Source organism: Pangasianodon hypophthalmus, chromosome 2 (assembly GCF_027358585.1).
Source record: "Pangasianodon hypophthalmus isolate fPanHyp1 chromosome 2, fPanHyp1.pri, whole genome shotgun sequence".
Lineage (NCBI taxonomy): Eukaryota > Metazoa > Chordata > Actinopteri > Siluriformes > Pangasiidae > Pangasianodon > Pangasianodon hypophthalmus.
The window spans coordinates 34,816,561-34,843,765 of NC_069711.1; the positions used below are offsets into that span (position 1 = coordinate 34,816,561).

At 39.1% G+C, this 27,205-nt stretch overlaps 1 protein-coding gene across 2 annotated transcripts in view; it reads right to left on the bottom strand.

The window, feature by feature from the left end:
- septin9b (septin 9b) overlaps positions 1-26,853 on the bottom strand; it is a 37,304-nt gene extending 10,451 nt beyond the window's left edge. The window contains exons 1-3 of one of the 2 annotated variants that reach the window (XM_034314107.2): positions 26,433-26,853; positions 22,464-22,698; positions 19,115-19,425 (exon numbers count right to left, since the gene is read on the bottom strand). In XM_034314107.2, coding sequence (XP_034169998.1) covers positions 19,115-19,425; positions 22,464-22,698; positions 26,433-26,475 — 589 coding nt within the window. In that variant the 5' untranslated portion in view covers positions 26,476-26,853. Of the gene's footprint in view, positions 1-8,870; positions 9,010-19,114; positions 19,426-22,463; positions 22,699-26,432 lie in introns of those variants that run through there. The other variant, XM_034314112.2, reaches the window with a different exon arrangement.
- Between the last annotated feature and the right edge of the window lie 352 nt (positions 26,854-27,205).

Consider the following 27,205-nt stretch of genomic DNA (forward strand, 5'->3'; position numbering starts at 1 on the left):
AGAGAGAGACAGAGAGAGAGGAAGAGAGAGGGACAGAGACACAGAGAGAGAGAGAGAGAGAGAGAGAGAGGGAGAGAGAGGGACAGAGAGGGACAGAGAGAGGGAGACAGAGAGAGACAGACAGAGAGACAGATAGAGAGAGGGAGAGACAGACGGACAGAGAGAGAGAGAGAGAGAGAGAGTGTGTGAGACAGAGACAGACAAACAGACAGACAGAGAGAGACAGAGAGAGAGGAAGAGAGAGGGACAGAGACACAGAGAGAGACAGAGAGAGGGACAGAGAAAGACAGAGAGAGAGAGACAGAGAGAGAGGAAGAGAGAGGGACAGAGACACAGAGAGAGAGAGAGAGAGAGAGAGAGAGGGAGAGAGAGGGACAGAGAGGGACAGAGAGAGGGAGACAGAGAGAGACAGACAGAGAGACAGATAGAGAGAGGGAGAGACAGACGGACAGAGAGAGAGAGAGAGAGAGAGAGTGTGTGAGACAGAGACAGACAAACAGACAGACAGAGAGAGACAGAGAGAGAGGAAGAGAGAGGGACAGAGACACAGAGAGAGACAGAGAGAGGGACAGAGAAAGACAGAGAGAGAGAGACAGAGAGAGAGGAAGAGAGAGGGACAGAGACACAGAGAGAGAGAGAGGGACAGAGAGGGACAGAGAAAGACAGAGAGACAGAGAGAGAGAGGGAGACAGAGAGAGAGACAGAGAGAGGGAGAGAGAGGGAGACAGAGAGAGACAGATAGAGAGAGGGAGAGAGAGAGAGAGAGGCACAGAGACACAAAGAGAGTTCAGTTCAGTTCATCAGTGCTTTATTGGCATGAATGTTATAAATCACATTGTTGCCAAAGCAAATAGTGCAAGTATATCAAACCAAAATTTATACAAAAAAACCATATATACACACATTTAAACATTACAAACATCATAAACAGAACAGAACTGAACAGAGAGAGAGACAGAGAGACAGAGACACAGAGAGAGAGAGAGAGAGAGAGAGTCAGAGTAGATGGAAAGAGGTGAAGAAAAATGTGTAGCAGATGCCAGCCTGACGTGTACAAACACAGCTGATTAATTACAACTTGAAGTGCGATGCAATTCCTAACAAACTCATGTCATAATTTAGAATGGATAAAAACACGACAGGAATTTCACACCGAGCGTTCACGACCTGTTTATACCTGTAACGCCTCAAAAAAAAAAAAAAATAAATAAATTAAAAATCCCAAAAACTCTTTATTCCACCAAAATATTTTAATATTTATTCCAGCTATTAATGTATCATTTATAACAAGTGTCTCAAATAAAAAATAATAAAACATGGACACTTTAAATATGAGGGAATTTTGTTTAAGAATTACAATAAAATTTTTAAAAATGCTTTAATAATCAAATATTTCACAATAAAGGCTTCTGCTCCATCTCTGAACCTTTTACTGGCTAATCATGTGTCATGTTAGCATATTAGCATTTGTGTTAAACATGCTAACATATACGACCATAACTGAAAGTTCAGATTATCATTACTCAGTAATGCTAACAGACCTCAAAAACTACTTTCTCACTAGCATGCTAAAAGTTTTGGGACGAGGGAACAAATACTGTTCATGTATATCTTGTTATCACGATGCTAACAACAAGTGTCGTCTCATTAGCATAGCGCTAACTCAGCCTCCCCTAGTAATACTTATTAGCATTAGTTTTTAGCATTATTGATTACGTGATAATGCTAACACACCTTAAAACAAAACTGTGTTTAGCATGATTACTAGCATGCTAAACGTACAGATTAACAGAGAACACAAAGCTACAAATGGTGCTCATGTGTATCTCGCTAGCATGATGCTAAGCGTCTCATTAGCATTGTGCTGACTCTACAATTCGCGCTTATTAGCTTTTACCCACTGATGCTAAGACATCCTAATAATTCCGCTTAGCATAACTAATAGGTCGTACTAGCATGATAAAGTTTTAAATTATGAACAAGGCCACAAATAGTGCTCATGTGTTTCTTGTTAGTGTTGTATCTAGCATAGCGCTAACTCACAATTATCCTCTAATTTAATTAATCTTTAAGTGAATTCCATCCATCAGCTAGTAACACTTATTAGCTAATAGCTAACTGTCCTGATAGTTATGATTAGCATACGACTTTATTAGTCATAAAAGGAAAAGTTGTTAGCCGGCTAACTCAGTGTCAGGTTAAACAGTTGAAGATGTTCATGTTAGCATGTATTAAACGGATAAAATACACAAAGGAGCGCTAGCAGCTTGGCTAACTTTGCAAGCTTTGCTAGCATAACTGCGGCTAAAATCAGAGGACTTATGATTAGATACGCCGCTTAGCATTAGTTCAGTTTCTCTCCTTCTTTCATAATTAAATAAGAATTTTATACGGAAATTAGTATACAAAACTCTTTGTAATTACTAATAATATGAATTATTCATGAGTAATTATGAATATTTATGATTATTTAACATAATTCTGTGTAAAAGAGAAGAGAAAATGAAGACGGGAAATCAGAGAGCGTGATTAAGACTGAAACACTGAGAGCAACTGTCACTGAGCCACACACACACACCTGCTGCGGCCATCTGCTCACACGTGCACACACACACACACACACACACACACACACACACACACACACCTGCTGCGGCCATCTGCTCACACGTGCACACACACACACACACACCATAGATGTGCTGATAGTGTGACTCAAAGAGCTGATTCAGACTCAGACCGTTAAATCGGTTTTAATGCAAACACATACACACACACCTCGCATGCACAACACGCACGCACACACAAACACACACACTAAAACGCGCACATTTACACACATGCACACACAGACACACTAAAACACACATACACATGCACACACACCTTGCCTGCACACACCTCACATGCACACCTCGCACGCGAACACACACACATCTCACGCACACACAAACGCACAAAAACACACGCACACATACACACTAAAACACACACACATATGCACACACACGTGCACACAGACACACACAGACACACTAACACACACATACATGCATGCACACACAAACACACACGCACAGACACACTAAAACACACACACATATGCACACACAAACACACATGCACAGACACTAAAACACACACACACATGCACACACACATACACACACACACCCTAAAACACACATGCTGAACCACATACACGCACACACACACTCCTCAATGCATACCAAAAACATCCCAAATGTCTCTGACACACACACACACACACAAAATCTCAAATGTCAACAGACGTTGAAAGCATCCAAAACTTCCAAACACACACTCACACTCTCTCTCTCTCACACACACACACGTCAGAGTGAAAACAGATTTAGGATGACTGTGTAACGGTTCTGCTGGTTCTGTTTCAGCTCTCACAAAAACACACACACACACACACACACACACACACACACACACACACACTGAGGGGACACTTTATGTCTCTTCACTCATATTATATTCAATAAAGTTTATTTAATGGAGATCTGCTTTAGTTCACGTGTTGATAGCTAACTCCGGTATTACGCTAGTTTACTATTACGCTAGTTTAATGCTAGTTTACTATAATGCTAATTTATGAGTTAGTTTACTGTAATGCTAGTTTACTATAATGCTAGTTTACCATAATGCTAGTTTACTATAATTCTAGTTTGTGAATTAGATAGTTTACTATAATGCTAGTTTACTATAATGCTAATTTATGAGTTCGTTTGTGTACTATAATGCTAGTTTACTATAATGCTAGTTTACTGTAATGCTAATGTGCTGTGACACCAACTGGCACATTTTTTGTTCATTTTTAAATGCATATTAAAAAAATTCAGGACTACACATTACAGAAACCGACTGCTGAAAGGGTTAAAGTCGATTCCTCTCTCTCTCTCTCTTGCTCACACACACACACACACACACACACACACAGAGGAGGAGGAGGAGGAAGTGGTCGTAATGTTTTACGGTGTGCACTTTCTCCGGGTTGATCTACGAGTCTCTGAATGAGAGTAAGCGTTTCAGTAAAGCAGACAGGAAGTGGAGCAGGATGGAGACGATTCACCACAAGACAAAATGTTCTCCTCACGCTACATATTTACGTTAATTGAACGCTGCAGCGTGATATTTAAAACTTTTAAACTTCTCTTGGATCCTGATTCTGAGTTCTTTTCAAATTTATATATATATATATATATAAATATATATATATATATGTGTGTATATTTCAAATCAATATATATATATGTGTGTACTTTATTTGTAAATGTATTAATTTAGTTATTTGTCATTATATTTTTCAATGTTGTATCTATTTTTCTAAAAGTTTTTACAGTTTTTAACTTACTTTTAATTTTCCATGAAAGATTTCTGCACCAAACTGATTTGGGGGCGGGGCTTGCTCCGTTTGTGATGTCACAAAATAATCTTCACGCCTTTTACAGCAAGCATATTCGATATGCAAATTATTACAGGATGATGATTTGGTACCTCAAAATTTTCAGCCATTGTATCTTCATGCTAAGCTAGCTAGGAATTCTATCCAAGGTTAGTGATAAACAGATGGAGGTTGTCACAGTAATGTTGAAATATATTTAACGCCGAAATATACAAATCAGTGAGAACAGCTAGCTAGAGTTAGCTAATGTGAGTGATATTAAGATGTTAGATATGACGCGAGGCCGATTCCTAATTTGCATAATCATGTATATTCATTTAAATAATGTTTCAGGCATCAAAAAAGAATAAATCACGTTAGTAATCACGCTTTTGGATGCAGTTGCGTTGACGTTGAGGGGAAGGGAGTGAGGCAGCGACGAGAGGAGGAATGTCACTAAACCACTTCATCTGTCACCTCCTGCTTCTCCAAAACCCCCCGCTAGATGTGACCTCTGACCCCTTGCACTACTAGAGCAGATGGTGAGGGAGTGCTTATATTCCTGTGTGGTTTGTGGGATTTTTAGAAGTCCACAAAGGTACAAAGAACTACATGGTTCCTGAACACGGTTCCTGAACATGGTTCCTGATTCGTCTTTTCACCACACTGCACACGAAATTCGCTACTGCTAAAAAACAAAAATTAACGTTGCAGAAACTTTATGATGTTTAGCAATTGCTTGTTAGCTAAATTCCTGCTACCAATTTTAGGTTCATTTCGATTTGTTACAGTTTCGAAAAACTTTTAGTCCTGAGAACATTTCTGTATTTCTGCGTTTAGAAAATTTTATGTTTTGTACATAAACATTTACATTTTTTTTGTTTCAACTTAATGTTAATGCTTTCATTTCACCTTAATGAAAGTTAATGCTAATGTTTCCATTTTGTCCACAGTGTTTTAGAACATCGCAGAAACGTTATCTCCTAAACATCATTTCATTTCATACAGAAACCTCCACCTCCAATATTTTGTGGTCGGCAGAAAAGTGCCAACTCTGTAGCAGGAAGTAAAACGGTTCCTGGAATTAAAAGCATCCTTGGTTCCTCTGGTGGAGAGATAAAGTTCCTGTGTTCCTAAAAAAGTTCCTGTAGTAAAAACATTACTTTTTTGTGACCTGATATAATCAGTTAGGTTCTTAAAAATCAGTCAGACAGAACGTTTAACATTTCTCAGTGCGACATTATTCATGTCAGTCGAGTTAGCAGTCGATGCAAAGTGTAATTACTGTGTAATTTTAGTCTTATAAAGTATTTTTTTTTACCAATTTACCAACACAACTGAGGTAAATGTTGATGTTCTGGATGGTTCTGTCATGTTTCTATGGTTACCATGTCTGTTCTAGCTAGCTAAATCATTAGCCTCAGTCTTCAGTTAGCTTATAATCTGTGGATATATTTACCCTTTCCTTAGCAAGTCATCTCGTGACTATAACCACGTACCCAGTGAGCATGTTGTGTATCTCGTTTTTAAACAACGACCGTGAAAAGGAATTTCTGAAACCTCGACTTGTTGAAGAAGCTCATACAGCAGCACGGAAACTGAAGCAAAACCACAGTCTAAACCATAACGACTTCCTCTCATCACAAACATGGAGGGAAAAGCAGAACAGAGAACATATACACTAATACACACCTGATATTAACACACACACACACACACATCCTTTTTGTACTTCAGACACCACAAATAAATTAGTGAAGCGTAACCTAGAGCTGTATTCAGAGTCGAGTTAATCTCTCATTGTGGATTTAATACTGAAATCACACAAGTCAGTATTCAGAGCTCAGATGTAACTACAGATTTAAGCGCTATTCAGAAGTTATGTGAAAGTTACACACACAGGGCGGAGTTTATCTGAGATTACACACGGGGGCGGAGTTTATCTAAAACAGGAACGTGTCTCAGTTACACACACGGGAAGGAGTTTATCTAAAACAGGGGTGTGTCTCAGTTACACACACAGGGAGGAGTTTATCTAAAACAGGGGTGTGTCTCAGTTAAACACATGGGATGAAGTTTATACAAAACAGGTGTGTCTCAGTACACACAAGAGGGCGGAGTTTATCTAAAACAGAGGTGTTTCTCAGTTACACACATGGGGTGGAGTTTATCTAAAACAGAGGCTTGTCTCAGTTACACACATGGGCCAGAGTTTATACAAAACAGAGGCTTGTCTCAGTTACACACATGGGCCAGAGTTTATACAAAACAGAGGTGTGTCTCAGTTTATCTAAAAGAGAGGCGTGTCGCAGTTACACACACGGAGGCGGAGTTTATCTAAAACTGAGTCGTGTCTCAGTTACACACACGGGGTGGAGTTTATCTAAAACAGAGGCGTGTCTCAGTTATACACACGGGGCGGAGTTTATCTAAAACAGAGGCGTGTCTCAGTTATACACACGGGGGTGGAGTTTATCTAAAACAGAGGCGTGTCTCAGTTACACACACGGGGGCGGAGTTTATCTAAAACAGAGGCGTGTCTCAGTTACACACGGGGCGGAGTTTATCTAAAACAGAGGTGTGTCTCAGTTACGCTCGATTCTGATCTTGAACTTAAAAAGCGCATGTTTCTTGCATGATATCGGTTCGCGTGAGGAGAAGCGTTAAGTCCAGCGCCACCGTATGACAGTTTAATATAACTACAACACGTCACGCTGAAATTTAGGATTTCACTGTAAATACACACACACACAATATTAAATACATAAATATGACACTGTTAATTTTTAATAATATCGTCACATTAAAGTGCACAAAGGAAGGAGACGCGTCTTAATCAGAGACGTCGCTTTTATCGAGGAGTGAATATTTTATGGATAAAATGATGAATGAACTTAAAGTTTCTCTGTAGTGTTTTCTTTTCCTCCCGCTCACACGTGCACATTACGATTTCATCACCACGATTTAGAATCTCGTGACCTCATTAAGTTGCGCACGAGTAACCGTAAACAGTAAATTAAGAGTCTGCGCTGGATCAAGTGCTATTCTGTGTGCTGCTGAATAATGAGTGTAGAAGCCATTTTGTTAAATTAACCCAGTGATTAATGTTATAATTACAGCTAGCACTATTCATGCAGTAATATATCAGTGATATACAAAACTCCTATTAGATTTATTTCAACACTCACAAAATCTTCTCATTCATATATCATTCATAGTAGTCTTTTATTTTTCATTTTTAAATCTCTTGTTTTTATGTTACACCATATTACATTCGACAGCAAAGAATAAAACTCTGTTTCCTTCTTCAGTCCGTATTTTCTATCCCTGATAGAAAACAGGTTTAAAGGTGAGTGTTTGTGTTTATAGACGCTATTAAAAACTCCGTCTCGGCCGCTTCTACTAAAGAAAAATCTCCTCGGAGGTGTGGACTACATTCAGGTGATTTTAATAATCTAAATGTAGAGCTCAGAAAGTCCACTTAAGCAGCTGCGTAACCCGACTCTGAATACCAGGAACTTTCCTCAGAGTAAATACTGACTGACGCAACTCACCAACTCTGAATATGGGAATGAGAAACAAGAGCAAAAGAGAAAGAAAGATAAAGCGTAAGAATTCAGGAATAGGAAAGTGGGAAAGAGTGACTGTGAAAGAGAAAGGAAGAGAGAAACGTAAGAGAGAAAAGTAAAGGAAAGAGAGAGGGTCGGAAAAGGAGAGAGAAATACCAGAATAAGAAAATGAAACAGAGGAAAGAGACAAGACAGAAAGAAACTGAAAGGGGGAAAGGGGGAAATAGAGGTAAATAGAAAGGGGGGAAAGTGACAGGGAGAGAGAAGTGGAAAGATAGATACAGGATGGAGAGAAAAGAAAGGGAGGAAGAGGAGATGAGGGACAGAGTGAGATGAGAAAGTATGAGAACAAGACAGAAAAACATGGAAAAGAGAAAGAGAAAGTGAGTGAGTGTGGGATAGAGAGACAGCGAGAGAGAGAGAGAGAGAGAGAGAGAGAAGGGAGATTGAAAGATGAAGAGAAAGGAAAATGGGGTCATTGAACACTTTAACTTCAGTTTGAGCTCATCATCTGTTTCAGTGCACAGTGTGTGTGTGAGTATGTGTGTGAGTGTGTGTGTGTGTGTGTGTGTGTGTGAGTGTGTGTGTTGGGGGACAGACACACAATGCTGCTCAATACACACTCCTGCCAAAAAACTTCCCCTGCCCCCCTCTTCCTCCACACACTGGCAACCACCCAGTCAGGATACCTGGGACACACACACTCACACACACACACTCTCACACACATTCATACACACATTCATACACACTCACACACACATACACATACACATACGCTCACACACACTTGCACACACACTCACACATACATACACTCTTCCTTGGATGGAAAATATATAACGATCTGTTAAAAACAGAAGAGTATGAAGAACAGATCAATGACTCACCCTTCCTCAGAACGCTCTCTCTCTCTCTATCTCTCTTCTCCTCCTTCTTGCAACCCCTCTCTTTTCCTCTCTCTCTCCCTCTCTCTCCCTCTCTCTGTATGTGTGTGTTCTCTCTCTCTCTCTCTCTCTCTCTCTCTCTCTCTCTCTCTCTCTGCTTACAACACCAGCTGGGCTTGGCTAGTTCTCTCAGGCCATGCCCCTTGTGGGTCACATGATTTGGGCCAGCCAATCAGAATGCAGCTCTCTATTCACTGAGACACTCTTGGAGTAGCAAAAGTGTAAAAGTGCTGCATCCCCATTGAAGTATCACAAAATTACAGTGTAAACAAACAAACAACTAAAGTAAAAAAAAAATAAAAATAGAAATATATAAATAAAGAAGTTAGTAACCAAACAAAATGATAAACACATACATAAAAGCATATTTAAATAAATAAGTAAAATGATAAAATATGTAAATAAGAAAAAAATTAATGAATAAATAAGTTAAGTAAGTATGTAAATAAATCAAATATATATACAGTCAGGTCCGGAAGTATTTGGACAATGACAGAGTTTTTGTGATTTTGACTTTATACTCCACCACAATGGATCTGAAATAAAACAATCACGATGAGATCGAAGTGTAGACTTTCAGCTTTATTTTAAGAGGTTCCACAAAAATATGGCATTTACCATTTAGGAATTACAGCCATTTTAAGTACAAAGGCTCAAAGGTATTTGAACAATTGACTGACAAGATGTTAATTGACAAGGTGCGGTCCATTCCCTCATTACTTCAAGACAAATGAAGTAGATAAAAGGTCTGGAGTTGATATTAGGTATTGAGGTGGCATTTGGCAGCTGTTTGACTGGAGCTACCAATATGAAGTCCGAGGAGATCTCAATGCAAGTGAAGGAGGCCATCATTAGGATGAAAAAAACAACATAAATCTATAAGAGAGATAGTAAAAACCTTAGATGTGGCCAAATCAGCAGTTGGGTACATTCTTAAAAAGAAAGAAAGCACTGGTGAGCTCAACAACATCGAAAGGCCTGGAAGACCACGGAAAACAACTAAAGTGGATGATCGCAGAATCCTTTCCTTGGTGAAGAAAAACCCCTTCACAACATCAACAGAAGTCAAGAATACTCTGGAGAAGGTAGGCGTCATTGTCAAAATCTACAATCTACAAGAGATGCCTTCATGAATGTAAATACAGAGGGTTTACAACAAGGTGCAAACGACTGGTAACATTCAAGAACAGGAAAGCCAGATTAGACTTTGCCAGAAAACATCTAAAAAAGCCTCCCATGTTCTGGAATAAGATTCTTTGGACTGATGAAACCAAGATTAACTTGTACCAGAATGATGGGAATAGAAAAGTATGGCGAAAGAAAGGAACAGCTCATGATTCAAAGTATACCACATCATGTGTCAAACATGGTGGAGGCAGTGTTATGGCATGGGCATGTATGGCTGCCAATGGAACGGGCTCACTGGTGTTTATTGTTGAAGTGACTGCTGACAGAAGTAGCAAGACTCTCTCCTATACTCTCTGCTCACATTCAGCCAAATGCTACCAAACTGATAGGATGCCGCTTTACAGTGCAGGTGGATAATGACCCTAAACATACTGCGAAAGCAACTCAAGACTTTTTGAAGGCAAAGAAATGGAATATTCTTCAATGGCCAAGTCAGTCACCTGATCTCAACCCAATAGAGCATGCTTTTCACTTATTGAAGACAAGACTGAAGGCAGAAAGACAAAAAAAATTATTAAAAATTATTAAGAATTATTACAAATTAATGTATTATTGTACAAATGTATTTGTTTTTAAAATTTCGGTGGAAATCCCCTTTAATCGCAAACAACTGAGAAAAACCTAAACAATGAAATGTCAGAGTGAAAACAGATTTAGGACCAGAGTGTAACGGTTCTGAGGAAAAAACGCAAACCACACACACACACACACACACACACACACACACACACAAACAAAGCCACACACACACACACACACACACACACACACACTGCATGAGAAAAATGTGACATGCTCAGTGTCTTTGATAAACAGAAATTAAAATAATGATTAGTTGAATGAGATTATTGTTGTAACTAACATCACAGAAATAAACCCTGCAGCACAGCGAGAGAGATAAACACTCATTTGCATACGACTTCCTTTCCTTCCAACAAAGTGACTTCCTGTTTCTAATCACATACAAAGTCACACACACACAAAGCCACACACACACACACACACACACACAAAGCCACACACACTCTCAAATGGAACTGAACTGAACTGTGAGATACAGCAGTGTGAGGAGAGCAGGGTTAATGGTGTGAGGCATGATGGGTAATTACAGCACAGTGCAAAACAAACCGTTAATTAATTATGCTAAATAACGCAGTAGAAGTGAAACGTTATAAAAGTGATGATGCCCTAAGAGCTGATCTTAGTTTCCATACTGGAACTAGGTACTGACACTGAATTTAGCTCATCTTCCTGCAGGGTACCAACGGAACCAAGGATGTGGGCGGAGCTTGAAATAGTGCAGACCAAGGATTGGTCAGATGCAGTTATTGCAGAACTGTTGCTCAAATCGGACCATCACCATTAAAAATAAATAGCTTTAGAATTATGGCACATGGTTTGGGCTGTATATATATATATATATATATATATATATATATATATATATATATATATACACACACACATATATTATTCCTACAAGTCAGATCTTCAGCTTTCACTAATTCTAATTGACTGACTAAAGATGTTAGTAAGTAACTCAACAAATTAACAAACACATAAATGAAAACATTTAAATATGTAAGTAAAATGATTAAATATGTAAATAACTATGTAAAATAATATATTATTTAATATATAATAATAAATAAAAAGTAAATAAATCGGCATACAAACCTACAAATATGTGAAAAGTAAATAAATAAGTGAGTAAGTACGTAAATCAATAAAAATTAATAAATATGTATATATGTAAGCAAAGATAAATAAATAAATAAGTGAGTGAATAAATGAGTAACTAAATAAATAAATAAAGATGGCAGTAATTAACAAATTAAACAAATAAATAAATCAATTTTTAATTTAAGAGTTGGGATGAATTAAAAGGAACACACAAGCATGAACAGGAATAAGAAAACCACCAAACCAACATTACATCATAATTTAAAAATAACTGAATTGAATTATTTGGTATGTAATTATGGTACATGGTTTTGGCTGTATAGCGTCTAAAATTAGATAAAATTATATATATATTCGTCCTACAAGCCAGATCTTCAGAATTCGCTGATTCTGGTATTTTTTGTCATTAAACACATCCAGACAAAACTCTTAAAACTTGAGTGATGCCAGGTTTTTTTTTTTTAAGATGTGATGCCAGGACCTACTTTTAATCCCAGTGACAACATCCTGTTCAAAAGACTTTTTTTCTCATCGTAAAAATGTGTATATATACAGTATATAGGGAAGTGCAAAGAGATTCATGATTCCGAAGCTTGTGGCCAGAAAAGTGTACAAAATATCTCATGAGCTGTAGGCGAAACCAGAGAGTACTGTCAGAGTAGAGACAAGTCACTGGCTACTTCCTGTATTACTGCCTGTTATACAGGAAGTCCTAGAGCTAATCGGCTTGTTGGCCAATCAGATTTCCTCAGTTTTTCTGTCCAAACTTCATCACTGACCTGTTGAGTCAATATGATTAACAGGTTATATAACAAAGGTAATAAGAAGTTATTGAGCATCTTGATCATAAGCAACTAGCAAAAGGGAAATATTGATATAAAAAAAAGAAATATTTGTAAAACTGTCCTTACTGGTTGTCTCTAAGAGATATTTGGCAGATATAGAATTTCACTTTTCTCCCTGAGTCTGTTTAAAGGCAGCATTTTGGTTAATACATTACCATTAACATCTTTCGTTTTGATTCATAGACCCTGTGAACTGAACCATAAAATCCAGATTAGCTAAACGTCAGGGGAACTACAGGGTCAAGCCGCAGGGTGAGTCCCAAATAACTTCCTGTTGGCTATAGAGTGCACTATATAGGACGTAGAATCAGTTACTTTCCAAATGATGCCTACTTTCCAGGCTGATGATCGATGATCGCTACCGTAGAAACGGTAGTAAATAAAGTTGGTGTTATTAGCATTGTTGTGGACCTGATACCTCATTTCTTTTAACAGTAATTTAAAATTTAAAACGTCATCTTGTTGATGAATTTCGTGTTTATGGCTCCCCACTCAAGCAAATATGAACCTGGTCATGGAATCTGGATATAACTACCAAGATGTTATGCCAAGATGGCCGCCGAGCAGACAGACTTTACTAGAATGAATTCTCTGGAGCGTAGGATGTTGAGACTTCATTGCTATTAAATTAGTTACTCAAGTCCATATATTAGCTTAAAAGTTTCCAGCTAGCTAGTAGTGCCAGCTAGCAGGCTAGCATTACACCGAGAGATTTACCTTTGTAGTAGCTAGATATAGATCGCTAGCTAGTTTGGTAATTAGCAACACATAGAAACGAATGCTCAGGGTGATGTGGCAAAAAATTGTTTGCACAAAAACATTTTGTACATTTGTGGCGGTTATTTGCGTCATGTCGAGTGTAAACAGGCGGAAATTAGCTGCAGGCCACAAGATGCGTGAAATAATTTAACGCTAATCTAAATTGCATGGAACAACAGCGAGTTAAAGTGATGACTCGGCAAAAAAAATCTCATTTATTGTGTTTTTGTCCTTTAAGCACAAATGCATGCCATCTGTCTATCTGTTTCTCTCTCTCTCTCTGTCTCTGTGTCTATCTGTCTCTCCATCTGTCTGTCTGTCTCGCTCTGTCTCTCATTATCTAACTTAGTCTTGTTGTCTCTCTTTCCCTCTGTCTCTCTCTGATTCTCTCTCTCTCTTTCTTTCCCTCTGTCTGTCTCTCTCACTCTCTCTTTCTCTCTTTCTGTCTCTCTATCTGTCTCTCTCTCACTCTGCCTGTCTGTCTCTCTTTCCATCTGTCTGTGTCTCTCTCATTCTCTGTCTCTCTCTCTCTCTCTGTCTTTTTGAAGAAGAATACATACAGAGTGATTTCATGTTTGTTCCTAATTAAAACCTTCTTTAGTTTAGGGAGTCTCACACACACACACACACACACACACACATGCAGATGACTCATCCAGTCCTTCCAAGAAAAACTCATGTGATGGAAAGATGAAAAAGATGGACGCTGACCAGAGGCATTTTTCTGGACTGAGATCAGTAGATGGAGTGATCTAAACGACAGAGGGATGATAACGGAGGAGTGTAAAGAGAGAAGGAGAGAGAAGGGTCTTCTATGATGGTGGGAAACTTGTGTGACCTTTGACCTTTTCCCTACTGCACCACATAAACACACACCCTTCCTGAAACTCGATATGCACACACACATACACACACATATGCATATAACCCATAGCCTCAACACAGACATTAACACTCATTTGGTGTGTGTGTGTGTGTGTGTGTGCACATGTGTGTGTGTGTGTGAGAGAGAGAGAGAGAGAGAGAGAGAGAGAGAGAGAGACAGAGATGTGCCGGATGTTGTGTTCAGCAAACCACATGGACACATGTCTCTACAGGATATAACCTAACCACACACACACACACACACGCACACACACACACACACACACACGCTTTCATATATGGTGGCTCTAACTGTGTCAGAGCACCCTCTACTGGTAATACATCACTCCATTTAATAAACTTAATTTAAACTTAAATAATTATTTATTTAGTAATTAATTATTATTCATTTAAACATTTTAACTTATTTAATTCATTTACTTAAATATTTAAGTAAGTTATATATTTACTATTATTATTTATTCACTACTTTATATTCTGTTGCTTCTCAGTAGAAGCATTTAAACTTTTTTTTAAAAAAAGAAAAAAATCAAATATAAATATTAAAAATAAAAGCACAGAATGAGAACTCGGGTTGTAATGTACGATATTTAAATGTGAAATAGTTATTCCATTACATAAATATTGCTTTTAAATTGAGACAGAAGAATGTTAAAGAATTTAGGAGAGGTGTGAAATGAAATAAATCTGCATTTCTACATTTGTTGTAATGATGACTGCACTAGTTTAAGTCTCATCACGTGTGTGTGGAAACATTACAGCGTATTTTACTCGCTCTAACGTGACCTCAGTAATATTCTGTATACTTTATAAACCTTGTGTGAATTGACATGTTAAAGATTCCGTCATATCCTGTGGGAAAATAAACAATATTCTGGCTGAAGAACTGAACCCTTATAACCCTGTGTTATAGTCTAATATACTGTTTAATGTCCGAGGAAACAGCTGACAGGAAGGAAACGACACTTCCTCCTGTGTGTGTATGTGTGTGTCTGTGTGTGTGAGGTCATTTCCTGTGTTTTGGGGACACAGACCAACCTTGGCACACATTCAACTTAAATTGTACTGTGAAAATGCTAAGATACTAATCAGTGGAGGTGAAAAAAAATTCACACACCTTTTCTATAATAAAACACTGGTTAAAATAATTTAAAAAAAGGGTAAAGGTGTGAGAACACTTGCTATGCAACTCAGAAATATATACTCAAGCTAGCTATTGATGGCAATGAAGCTAATAATTTATCTAGCTAGCATGTAGCTGTTAAGTGTATCGTACGGACACGTTAAAAACACAGTGACAGTGGAAATGTGATAGAAACATCAGGAACATCAACATTTACCTCAAATGTGTTGGTTAATTAATAAAAAAAGACATTGTATGGCTAAGATTATGATTTTGCTAGCTAGCATGTAGCTGTTAAGTCTTTTATAGACAGTGTAAAGATACAATGAGAGTGGAAACAACATATAACCATCCAGAACATTGACATTTACCTCAGATATGTTGATTGATTACTGAATAAAAAACACTGCATGGCTAAAATTACAATTTAGCTAGCTAGCAAATATCTGTTACGTCTTTTATAGACATTGTAAAGACACGGTGAGAGTGAAAATGAGACTGGAACATCAACATTTACCTCAGATGTGTTGATAAATGGTTAAAGAAAAGACATTGTTTGGCTAAAATTATGAATTAGCTAACTAGTATGTCTTTTTTATACAATATAAAGACATAGTGATGGGAGAAACGCAGCAGAAACATCCATAACAACAACAATTACCTCAGATGTGTTGACAATTGGCTAAAAAAAGACCCTGTATAGCTAAAATTATGAATTAGCTAACTAGTATATCTTTTTATAGACAGTGTAAATACACAATGAGAGTGGAAACAACACAGAACCACCCAGAACATCAACATTTACCTCAGATTTGTTGGTAAATGAATAAAAAAAGGCACTGTCTGACTAAAATTAGGATTTTGCTAGCTAGCATTTAGCTTTAATAGACAGTGTAAGGACACAGTGAGAGTGAAAATGAGACTGGAACATCAACATTTATCTCAGATATGTTGATAAATGGTTAAAAAAAGATATTGTATGGCTAAAATTATGAATTCGCTAACTAGTATGACTTTTTTAAGTAATATAAAGACATAGTGATGGGGGAAATGCAGCAGAAACATCCATAACAACATTTACCTCAGATTTGTTGGTAAATGAATAAAAAAAAGACACAGCATGGCTAAAATTTCAATTTAGCTAGCTAGCAAATAGCTGTTACGTCTTTTATAGACATTGTAAAGACACAGTGAGAGTGAAAATGACACTGGAACATCAACATTTACCTCAGATGTGTTGATAAATGGTTAAAAAAAGACATTGTTTGGCTAAAATTAGGATTTTGCTAGCTAGCATTTAGCTGTTAAGTCTTTAAAAGACAGTGTAAAGACACAGTAAGTGTGTGAAATGAGACAGAACATTAATATTTACCTCAGATTTGTTGGTGAACTATTAAAAAAGACTTTGTCTGAGTAAAATGACACTTAACTTCAAATGCTAACTCCTATATTGACAAAACATCAACAAAAAAATAACATTTAGTGATTAATTTATAATTTATTAATTATAATGATTAGTTTTACCATATTTATATCAGGATCGTGGTTGAAATATATTTTCTTTTTAATGTTTTGGTTCCCTTTCCTTCTCTCTTTTTAATTTGTCTAAGCCCTTATTTTAATATTCTGTAATATTTACATGCCCTTTAACTCAAAATTAAATGGAATTGAATTGACATTGATTTAATTTCTTTTTGTAATGAGAGAAGTAGGGAGAAGAGGACCATCCACACACACACACACACTCTCTCTCTCTCTCTCTCTCTCACACACACACACACACACACACACACACACACAAGCATTACATCATGCTTGGTTTCTTTCTGCTTTCCCTCCATTATTCCTCTCTGACATTTTCAGGAATTTCGCAGACTCATGTGTGTGTGTGTGGGTCTGTGTCTGTGTGTGTGTTTGGGGTCCGCAAACACCTCAAGAACTTCCATCTGCTCACACAAACCCTCTTTGTGTGTCTTTGTTCATGTTCTTCTAGTGAGTCAAACCATTAACAATTCTGTAGTTTGTTTCTCTCTCTCTCTCTCTCTCTCTCTCTCTCTCTCTCTGTGTGTGTGTGTGTGTGTGTGTGTTAAATCAATTCCAACTGAGAACACACTCTGTCTTTTCCCACATGCCTTGAAGTCTCCTCTTTTTTCTAAAGTGTGGTGAGAATGTGCACTGTGAAAAACCCCATGACCTGATAATCACACAAAGTGCTGACAGATACAACACACACACACACACACACACACACACACACACATTGGGTTGTGTCCCTATTAGCCTTATGTGTGGTGGTCATTTCTACAGGTATTTCGCAGTAAAAGCTCTTAAGTCTTTTATAAAAAAGCATAAAGACGTAAGAGTGGAAACGCAACATCAACGTTTAGATGTGTTGGTAAATTAAAAAAAAAAGACACTATATGGACAAACATACAATTTAGCTAGTTAGCACTTAGCTGTTAAATTGTTTACAGACAATGTAAAGACACAGTGGCAGTGGAAATAACACAGAACCATCCGGAACATCAACATTTACCTCAGATGTGATAGTAAATGAATAAAAAAAGACACTATCTGAATAAAATGAAGACTCTTTAGCTAGCATGCAGCGTTCAAGTCTTTTTTAGCCAACGTAAAGTCACAGAGAGAGTGGAAATGAGACAGAACCATCCAGAACATGAACATTTACCTCAGATGTGTTGGTAAATTAATTTTAAAAAATATGTTAAATAAAATTACTCTGTAATTATACAGTACTTTCCTGGTTTCCACCAATTTGAAAAAAAAAAAAAACAACAACCATGGTTTAAAAGATTAATTTAAAAATGTTGAAAAACTGTTGGCGTTCAATCCAATTTAAGTGAACACTACTTTGACTACTGAAATTTCTGACTTTCAACTTTCCAAGCACTGGATTTGTGTGTGCTAAAAGACATTATTCCAGTGCTGAAAACCACAACAGAAACACACTTTATAGCATGATTGTAGGCTTACACACCTGACTTTATGACCTCTATTTTATAACGTCCCTTTAAGTGTAAGTTATTTCTATAGTTATATCTTTAATACAGTAAACAGGAAGTGGCTCCTCCTCGGTAGGTTGAAATGACATACACAGCTAACTATATATACCTCACACACACATCTCTTCAAATAAATATCAAATAAACAGCACGGAAAAAAATTACACCATGAACATACGGATAAAGCTTCAGGCATAACAGCTCCACTTAAATACAGGGGAATGTTTCATCAGCACAGCGACGTGCGGTATTCATATCGGCTACGTCCCAAATGCCACGGTTCAGGTCAGAGAAATGCTAAGGGTTCAACAGGATTTGTTTACCGATGTGTATTTTGTAAAATTAGATAAAATTAGATAAAATATAAAATTAGCATAAAATGTAAAGTTAGCTACATTATCTCATTATTACTGCTAGCAAAGTTATTGTTTGCTCACTGACAATCTTAGTTACCTTGCGAGAACTATTTAAGAAATAGTATTTCCTTCTTTTTTTTCTTTGCATACATTATCCAGTGTGACTTACAAAACAACAACTCTTTGTTTGCTCACTGTTTGTGTTAGCCTCACTGCTAACCATGATATAAAATGTTTTCCACACTGTATATTTCTTTATATTGTAATTAAGACAACTAATTAAACTAATTAAGCTACAGCTAATTAAGAAAGGGTGTGCACTTACTGTGTGCATCATTGATGGGTGATTTCCGTTCAGCATGACTGGGAGATGAGCACCTGATTGTGATCGCAGATGAATGTTGATGATTCTCCTGACCTTTGACCTCTGGCTTGCTGACGCTGCTCTCCGGGGGTTCGTTCCTCCGGAAAGGAGTCTCGGGGAGTTGTCTCGCGCTGGCATTGGATGGCGTCCTGACGATTGGAGCGGTGGTCTCGTGGGTCTTGCTGAACATTCCAGAGGGCTTTTGCACCTCTGGCATCTTGTTGTGGCCTGAAACGTCGGGCTTCCTCAGGCTGAAGCGGGAGATGCCAGCACTGAAAGAGGCGGGACAGATTATGGTTAAAACAGAAGGTGTAAGTAAAACCTTGTATGGCTATATGAAGGTAAGTGATAGCTCTGCAGCAAGGATCTGCACTAGTGAGTGGAAGGATCTAATTTCCAGCTCAGTACTGCCCACACTTTTTGGGCTTTGAGGAAGACCATTAACCCATAACTGCTCAGCTATTTGCTTTGAATGAATTCTGTTCAATCATTGGCAAGGGATTTTTACCATCCAAACTTCTCCAGCACTCTTGTGACTACTATAATTGCCTAGAAGGCCCAGTAGCACCTCCACTTCCTATAGAGGCTGAAGAGAGCCAAACTTCCCCCTCCCATCCTTACAACCTTCTTTAGAGGGACAATAGACAATAGAGAATGTCCTGACCAGCTGTCTCACCTTGTGGTACGGGAACTGCACAGTCTCTGACAACAAGACCCTACAGCGGATTGTGAGAACAGCTGAAAAGATCGTTGGGGTCTTCATACCCACCATCGACACCTCATACAACAACTGCTGCATCTGCAGAGCCACCAGTATTGCGGACGACTCTTCTCACCTCTCTCATGGACTCTCATGGACCATCTGGCAGAAGGTACAGGAGCATCCATGCCACCACCAGCAGACTCTGCAACAGTTTCTTTCCTAAGGCAGTCAAATTACTCAACACCCTGCTGCCTCCCAACGCTCACCTGGGCTAGTCAAACACCTGACCCAGTATTACTCCACTGAACATCTGCACCTCCAAAGCTGCATCAGACACTTTATGGAACAATAAACCTATTGCTGCTAACCTACTAATAGTTAACAATTTACAGCCCATGTTCTGGGTATTTATTGTCCTGTGTATTTATTGCTCTGTTCTGTGTATTTATTGTCCTGCACTTGTCTCACACTGTTGTGTATTTGCACTTTATGTAGTCTTGCGTACTGTTATGTGTTGCACCATGGTCCTGGAGAAACGACCTTTCGTTCCAGTGTATACAAGCTATATAGAGGAATGACAGTAAAAACCCACTTGACTTGACTGACTGGTTGGGAAGTGGTGGCTCAGTGGTTAAAGCTGATCAGAAAGCTGTGAATTCATATCCCAGCACAATCAAGCTGCCACTGTTGGGTCTTTGAGCAAGACCCTTAACCCTAAGCTGTGCTGTAGTATCCTGTCTCAATTATAAGTAATCAGCCAAATATGTTAATGCATCACTATATGGTTTCTTCCATCTTCTTAACCAATTCTGCTAAGAATCCCACTATTGACCACATTAATGTGGCTATCTACACAGTTATTCCAGTTTCTGAACCTAGGGACATGCTGTTCTCACACAGCGATCTTCATATCTCACACTAAATGATGTGTTTGAATACAAGGTCATGCATTACTGAAACCGTCCTCCTTACAGACACTGACCCTATACAAAAAGCCTGAGAAGACTGTCACCAGTTTGTAACTTGTCAGCAGCCTTCGATGCTGTGAGTCATCAGATACTCACCAGCACTTTTGCTGACTAAGGAATTAGGAATCTAAGCCTGGTTTTCATCATATCTACACAACCAGTCCTGCCACGCAGCGTGGAAAAGTTCAGATTCTTCACTTCAAAGGCTCACAAAGAGAGTACCTCAGGGGTCCATTCTTGGTCCACTCTTGTGTTCCCTAAATAGTAAATCTCTGGACTCTGTGATCAGATCCCTCTATGGAGATGATACACAACCTTACTTCTCATTTGCTTCCATTTACCCCTCTGGTCTCCAGAAGACATCAAACTCTCAAATAATAATCTAGACCTGATTTTCCTACAAGCTGAGAATGTTCCTCTGTTGGACCATCAACACCCTTATAGTCCCTCACAGCTTAGAATTTTTGTGTGATGCAACCATAAGATCCTGCATATTTCAGCTTCACAATATCAGAAGAATACAGTCAATCCTGGCTACATTATCTGTTCAGACCCTCATACAAGCTCTAGTTATTTTCAGACTTGCTGGTCTTGGCTCTATAATGACACAAGAGAAAAGCATTTGTCCTATTGTCAGGAGCTCAAAGTCAAAGTTCAAATCATGAAGATGCCTCAGCCATCCGTGGCCAGGAGCCATTCAGGGGTCAATCCTTGGTCCACGTTTGTTTTCTCTAAATAGTCAATCTCTGGACTCTGCAATCAGAATTCATGCTTTCTATGCAGGTAATACACAAATTTACTTCTCTTTTGATTCCATAGACCTCTCTGGTATCCAGAAGACATCATACTCTTTTATTGGATAAAGACTTATGATCTGAAATTTAAGCTCGACCAGACAGACCTGATTTCCCTACAGACTGGGAATGTTACTATGCTGGACCATCAGTACCCTTACAGTCCCTTGCAGCTTATATATCTGATGTGATTCAACCACCAGATCCTGCAACATCAGAAGAATATACGCATACAAGCTGTAGTTATTTCCAGACTTGCTGGTTTTGACTCTCAAGCGGCGTAACAGAAAAGCATTCATCCACGGAGCAACATTGGCCTTGCTGTCTGGGTGGGAGGGGCATACTCTCTCCTCTGTCAATCACTAGCCAAATCTGTGCGCTCAGGTATGCATAAGAGGGCAGACAGCATTTTCTTCCAAATTTGTTATAGCGGTAGTTCAAAAAGATGTAGAAGTTGGCTTCACATGTCTCAGAAGATGAAACTGATAGTCCTCACCCTTCCCCCTGCTACTAAAGGTCACTAAAGGCTTCAAACCTCTTGTCCTTGTATTTCTGTTTCTCAAAAGGATCTGCCCCACTCGATCTATCTACACACCTGAGCTGCTCGTAAAGTTATGTGCTGCTTCAGTATCCTGGCTTCACGTTGGTAGAATGAGCTTCACTGTCAACTCCAAAGGTCTCACTATCAGTTTTAAACTTTTCCTGGTCCCTAAAACTGATTTCTTATCTCCTATGGTTGCTTCTTAATTCACTTCCTCCATTTCTCAAGTGTTTTATCTACATAGCAACAGTAACCAATTAAGGGTGGGACTGGGGATACAGGACACAGTTGGTTATCGTCGTACCTGGGTGAGCTGTCGACGGCTTTGGTGTTGATGCCAATGCTGAGCTCTGCGCGGCGTGAAGCAGCTTCAGGAGTCTGTGGTTTGGGTTTGATGGCACCGTTGGCACCGAGCTCATGATGGCGGCTGATGGACGGAGAGATGGAGCTGCGCTGGATGGAGGGAGAGCGACGCATGTGAGGAGAGGAAGACTGCGAAGATGAATCCACGTTCTCGACCTCAAATGACCTCTTCAGTGCTGCAAAGAACAGAACAAGACTTGAATATTATTTTAATCCCCTCAATCTCTCTCATCAATCACAACAGTGATGATAACCAGCTGAGTGTGTGTGTCTGTGTGTGTGTTTATCTTGCCTGCTTGTGTTAGTACAAGCATTTTAATTGTGTTAGTACAAGCATTTGTTTATACCATGTGTTTTTGTGTGTTTGTCTTTTAAATTTGTTTGTGTTTGTGTATGTTTACGCTGTTAATTCTGTGGGATTTAATGTTGTTTCTGTGTATAGAGTGATAGCAACGACCACAACACACCCACACACACCTACACACACACATACACACACACACACAGAATAACCTCAAGCACTAAGAATAACAGCATATGAACAGTCCAACATCAAGTAACCACTACTACAAATTTGCAGTTTGTGTGTGCGTGTGCGTGTGTGTGAGACGTAAAAATAATGAAACTATTGTCCAGGCAGTCAACATCACAGGATGTTCACACTGCAAATAAAGTGCAAAGAAAAACAAGGGGCGGAGCCTTAAGGGCGCTCACGCTCCTGAACACGGTGGCCCGAGGTTGTCACCATGGCGATGGACGTAAACACCAATAGTGAAGCAGAAACGGGAAGCAGCTCTGCCCATGACTTCCTGGATGGAAGTTTGGAAACTTCTCGAGCTAGCAAAGTCCAGGACAACACACATACAAAATCAAACACACACATACATGCACATACACACGCGCACACACACACACACGCACACACACACACACACACACTGCAGTACGATCTTCTGCACACTTACTTAGGCTGCAGAATGCACAGTTACACAAGCCATTTTTATACATCAGACATACAGAACATTACCACAGTGTGTGTGTGAGTGTGTGTGTGTGTGTGTGTGTGTGTGTGTGTGTGTGTGCGTCTAACAGCTGATATGTTAAGATTTGAGCACTGTCTGAAAGGCAACCGCTCCCAATGCAGCTGCTCACACACACTTTCTATAGGACAGAAACAGCTGAGCAAGTACCCACACCCTCTGTCTGTCTATATGTCCAAATATCTGTCTACCTCTCTGTCTGTCCATATATCCATCCATTTATCTGTCAGTCTGTTCATCTGTCCTTCCATCTATATCGTCTGTCTGTCCACATATCTGTCTGTCCATATATCTGTCTGTCCATATATCTGTCTGTCTGTCCATATAGCTGTCTGTTTGTCTGTCCATATATCTGTCTGCCTGTCTGTCTGTCTGTCCACATATCTGTCTGTCTGTCTGTTCATATATCTGTATGTCCATATAGCTGTCTGTCTGTCTGTCTGTCCACATATCTGTCTGTCTGTCTATCCATATATCTGTATGTCCATATATCTGTCTGAATGTCCATATAGCTGTCTGTCTGTCCATATGTCTGTCTTAATTAGATTAATTAGATTAATTGGGGTAGTCATGGCCTAATGGATAGAGAGTCGGACTTGTAACCCGAAGGTGAACTTGAAGGTTGTGGGTTCGAGTCTCGGGTCCGGCAGGGATTGTAGGTGGGGGGAGTGAATGACCAGCGCTCTCTCCCACCCTCAATACCACGACTGAGGTGAGACCCTTGAGCAAGGCACCGAACCCCCAACTGCTCCCCGGGCGCCGCAGCAAAAAAAGGCTGCCCACTGCTCCGGGTGTGTGTTCACAGTGTGTGTGTGTTCACTACTGTGTGTGTGCACTTGGATGGGTTAAATGCAGAGCACAAATTCCGAGTATGGGTCACCATACTTGGCCACAAGTCACTTCACTTATTAAATTAAATTAATTTAGTTTTATATATCAAGACTTTGTGCTTGTAAATTTCCAAATACATGTAATTATACATGAGTTACAGAATCTAATCCCGACAGCGTACCAGTGCCACAATGGAATGGAATAATTAATAAGTCAGGTTTTATGTAAAATATCACACCCTCACACTGCTAATATTATTGTTACTTCCATTTTACGATCAACATGAAGCTCTACCTCTCCACAGGACAACACAGCTAAAGCAGTTGTGTTACTGAATTCACGTCAGAGTTCATTAAAGCTGAATAAGAAGACGTGAAAGTGCAGAATAAGAAGACGTGAAAGTGCAGAATGTGTTGAATTCCGTTAATATTGCAGTTGCTTTATTTAAGTACCTCTCTGACACAAAGTGAGCGTGACTCAGGCTAAGAGGGAAATTAATTTCACAAAGTTTATAATCATAATAATCAAATGATGTGTTATTGTTCTGTAACAAAGAGTCACGAGGTTTTGAGAAGAAAGAAAAGGCAGTGAAGTCAGAGGCAGTGAGTCACGTCTCGATCTCAGCTTCAATAATCACATATTTATTATTAAAATATTTATTTTAATATTCATTGGTTAGTTATTTATTACTAGTATACAGTGTACATCATGATGTCATTCCTCTTAGTGCAATAATGTGCTTTCTACTTTATAATTATGTTTTTTTAAAACATTAATACACACTGCAATGTACAGAAACAACAAAACTTCCCTTTGAAGATAATTAAATAATGAAATCACTAGATAATTAGATAGAGATTTATCCTTGTTAATTAATTAACAAAGTCTGTAAGTCGCTGTTTTGCTTGAGGTTTCAAGAGGAAAGAAATCTGTCTGTCTCCTAAATACACACATTCCTGTAAAATATGCTCACACACACACACACACACACACACACACGCACGCACAATCCTCTATTATAGTTTATGAGGAAGTTACTCATCAACAACAAAACTGACACACACAGCACTTGCCAAACAAGAATAGATAACCCTCTCTCTTTTTCTCTGTCTCTCTCACACCCACACACACACTCACACACACACTCACACACACACACTCACACACACAGAAGCACAATCTCCAGAATAAAACACAAAAGACATGCAGAAGACAAAACATTCTTAGACACCGAACATCCTGAAAGGTGTGTGTTCCTGTGCAGGTGACGTCTTTTAATTATTTACTATCAAAACACACACACACAGAAACACACACACACACACTTGGGCTCTTTTAAAAGCTACAGGAAGTCAGAGCTAAACATGGAGAGACGTGCTGCCTAATCATGCATGATATGTCTGTCTGTCTGTCTGTCTGTATGTCTGTTTGTCTGTGCATCTGACTATCTGCCTGACCTGTCTGTCTACATACTAATCTGTCTATCAGCCATTTCTGTCTAACTTCTAGCAAAAAGAGAGAAAAACAATGTCAAATGAACACCTACAGTGTTTGTTTAGATGCAAATGGACTGCAAAAGTTAGACTATCTGTCTCTCTGTCTGTCTGTGTCTGTCTAAAGCACTTTCTTAAAAAGACCAGATTTCAAGTTTCTCTTCCTCACACTTTCTGAGAAATTCCTTTTTTTCTGTCACGTGTCTTTTCTTCCTGAAACTCAAACAAAACCCCAGAAAGTCCAATTCAGTGACCACAAAACCATCATATTCTTTTTCTTTTTTTTTTTTAAAACCCCGTAAGAGTTACATGACATTAAAAAGAGTCAGTGCTGTAAAGTCTAGAGGATCAGATGATCACCAAATCGCACACGCAGCTTTTTAATCCAGTTCTATTCCTCAAATATTTTTTAATCCAGTTCTATTCCTCACACTCCATTCTGCTCTGATGATAATTATTATACGCAAATATCAGATTTAAAAAATTCTGATTGGCTGAGAGAGCGACGGGGACGATAGTGCATGAAGACAGCTGTCTGTGTCTTACCTGAGATTCTGTCTCTCTCCATTCCGGCATTACTGATCCACATGGAGCTCTGAGTGTCTCACTGCGTTCACATGCACTCACACACACACACACACACTCACACACACACACTCACACTTCCTTTTTCACTAAGTCCACTGAGTCACTCCGTTTCTTTCCTTTATTCACACACTTCCTCTATTCAACAGTCCAGTTAGTCACTCTCTTTCCCCTCCTCCCTCCCTCTTTCTGTCTCTCCTTTTCTCTTTCTCTTCTGTTCCTTTTCTCAACTTTCCTCTCTTCTCTCTTTTTCCTTCAGTCCTCTTTTTCTTTCTTCTTTGTTCCTCCTGCAAATCTCAAAGAGAATTTTTTTTCTCTTTATGGACCAACTTTTCTTTCTTCTCTCCGTCTCTCCCTTTCTTTCCCCCCCTCTCTGTCCCCCTCTCTTTTTCCTTTAGCTAATTTCAGAGTAGTAACTCTCTCTGTCCCCCTCTCCCCCTCTCTCTCTCTCTCTCTCTCTGGGTTACTGCGTGGCCGTGTGCTGCTCAGACGGACGTCCTGTCGTTTTTTTCCTCTCCACACTTCCTCCTCCTCTCTGCTCGTGCTGCCGTGTTGTGAATGAGGCTCATGTGAGCTCCGGAATCTCAAAATAAACGTCTTCATCGCTCGGAGCTGGACAGGAGGAGCGCACGTGTCTGTGTCAGACTGTTTGTAGTCCATCTGTTTCTCTGCACAAAGTATTGACATCCCCAAACTTTCCCCCCACTCCACCCATCAACATCTGGTCAGTGGTG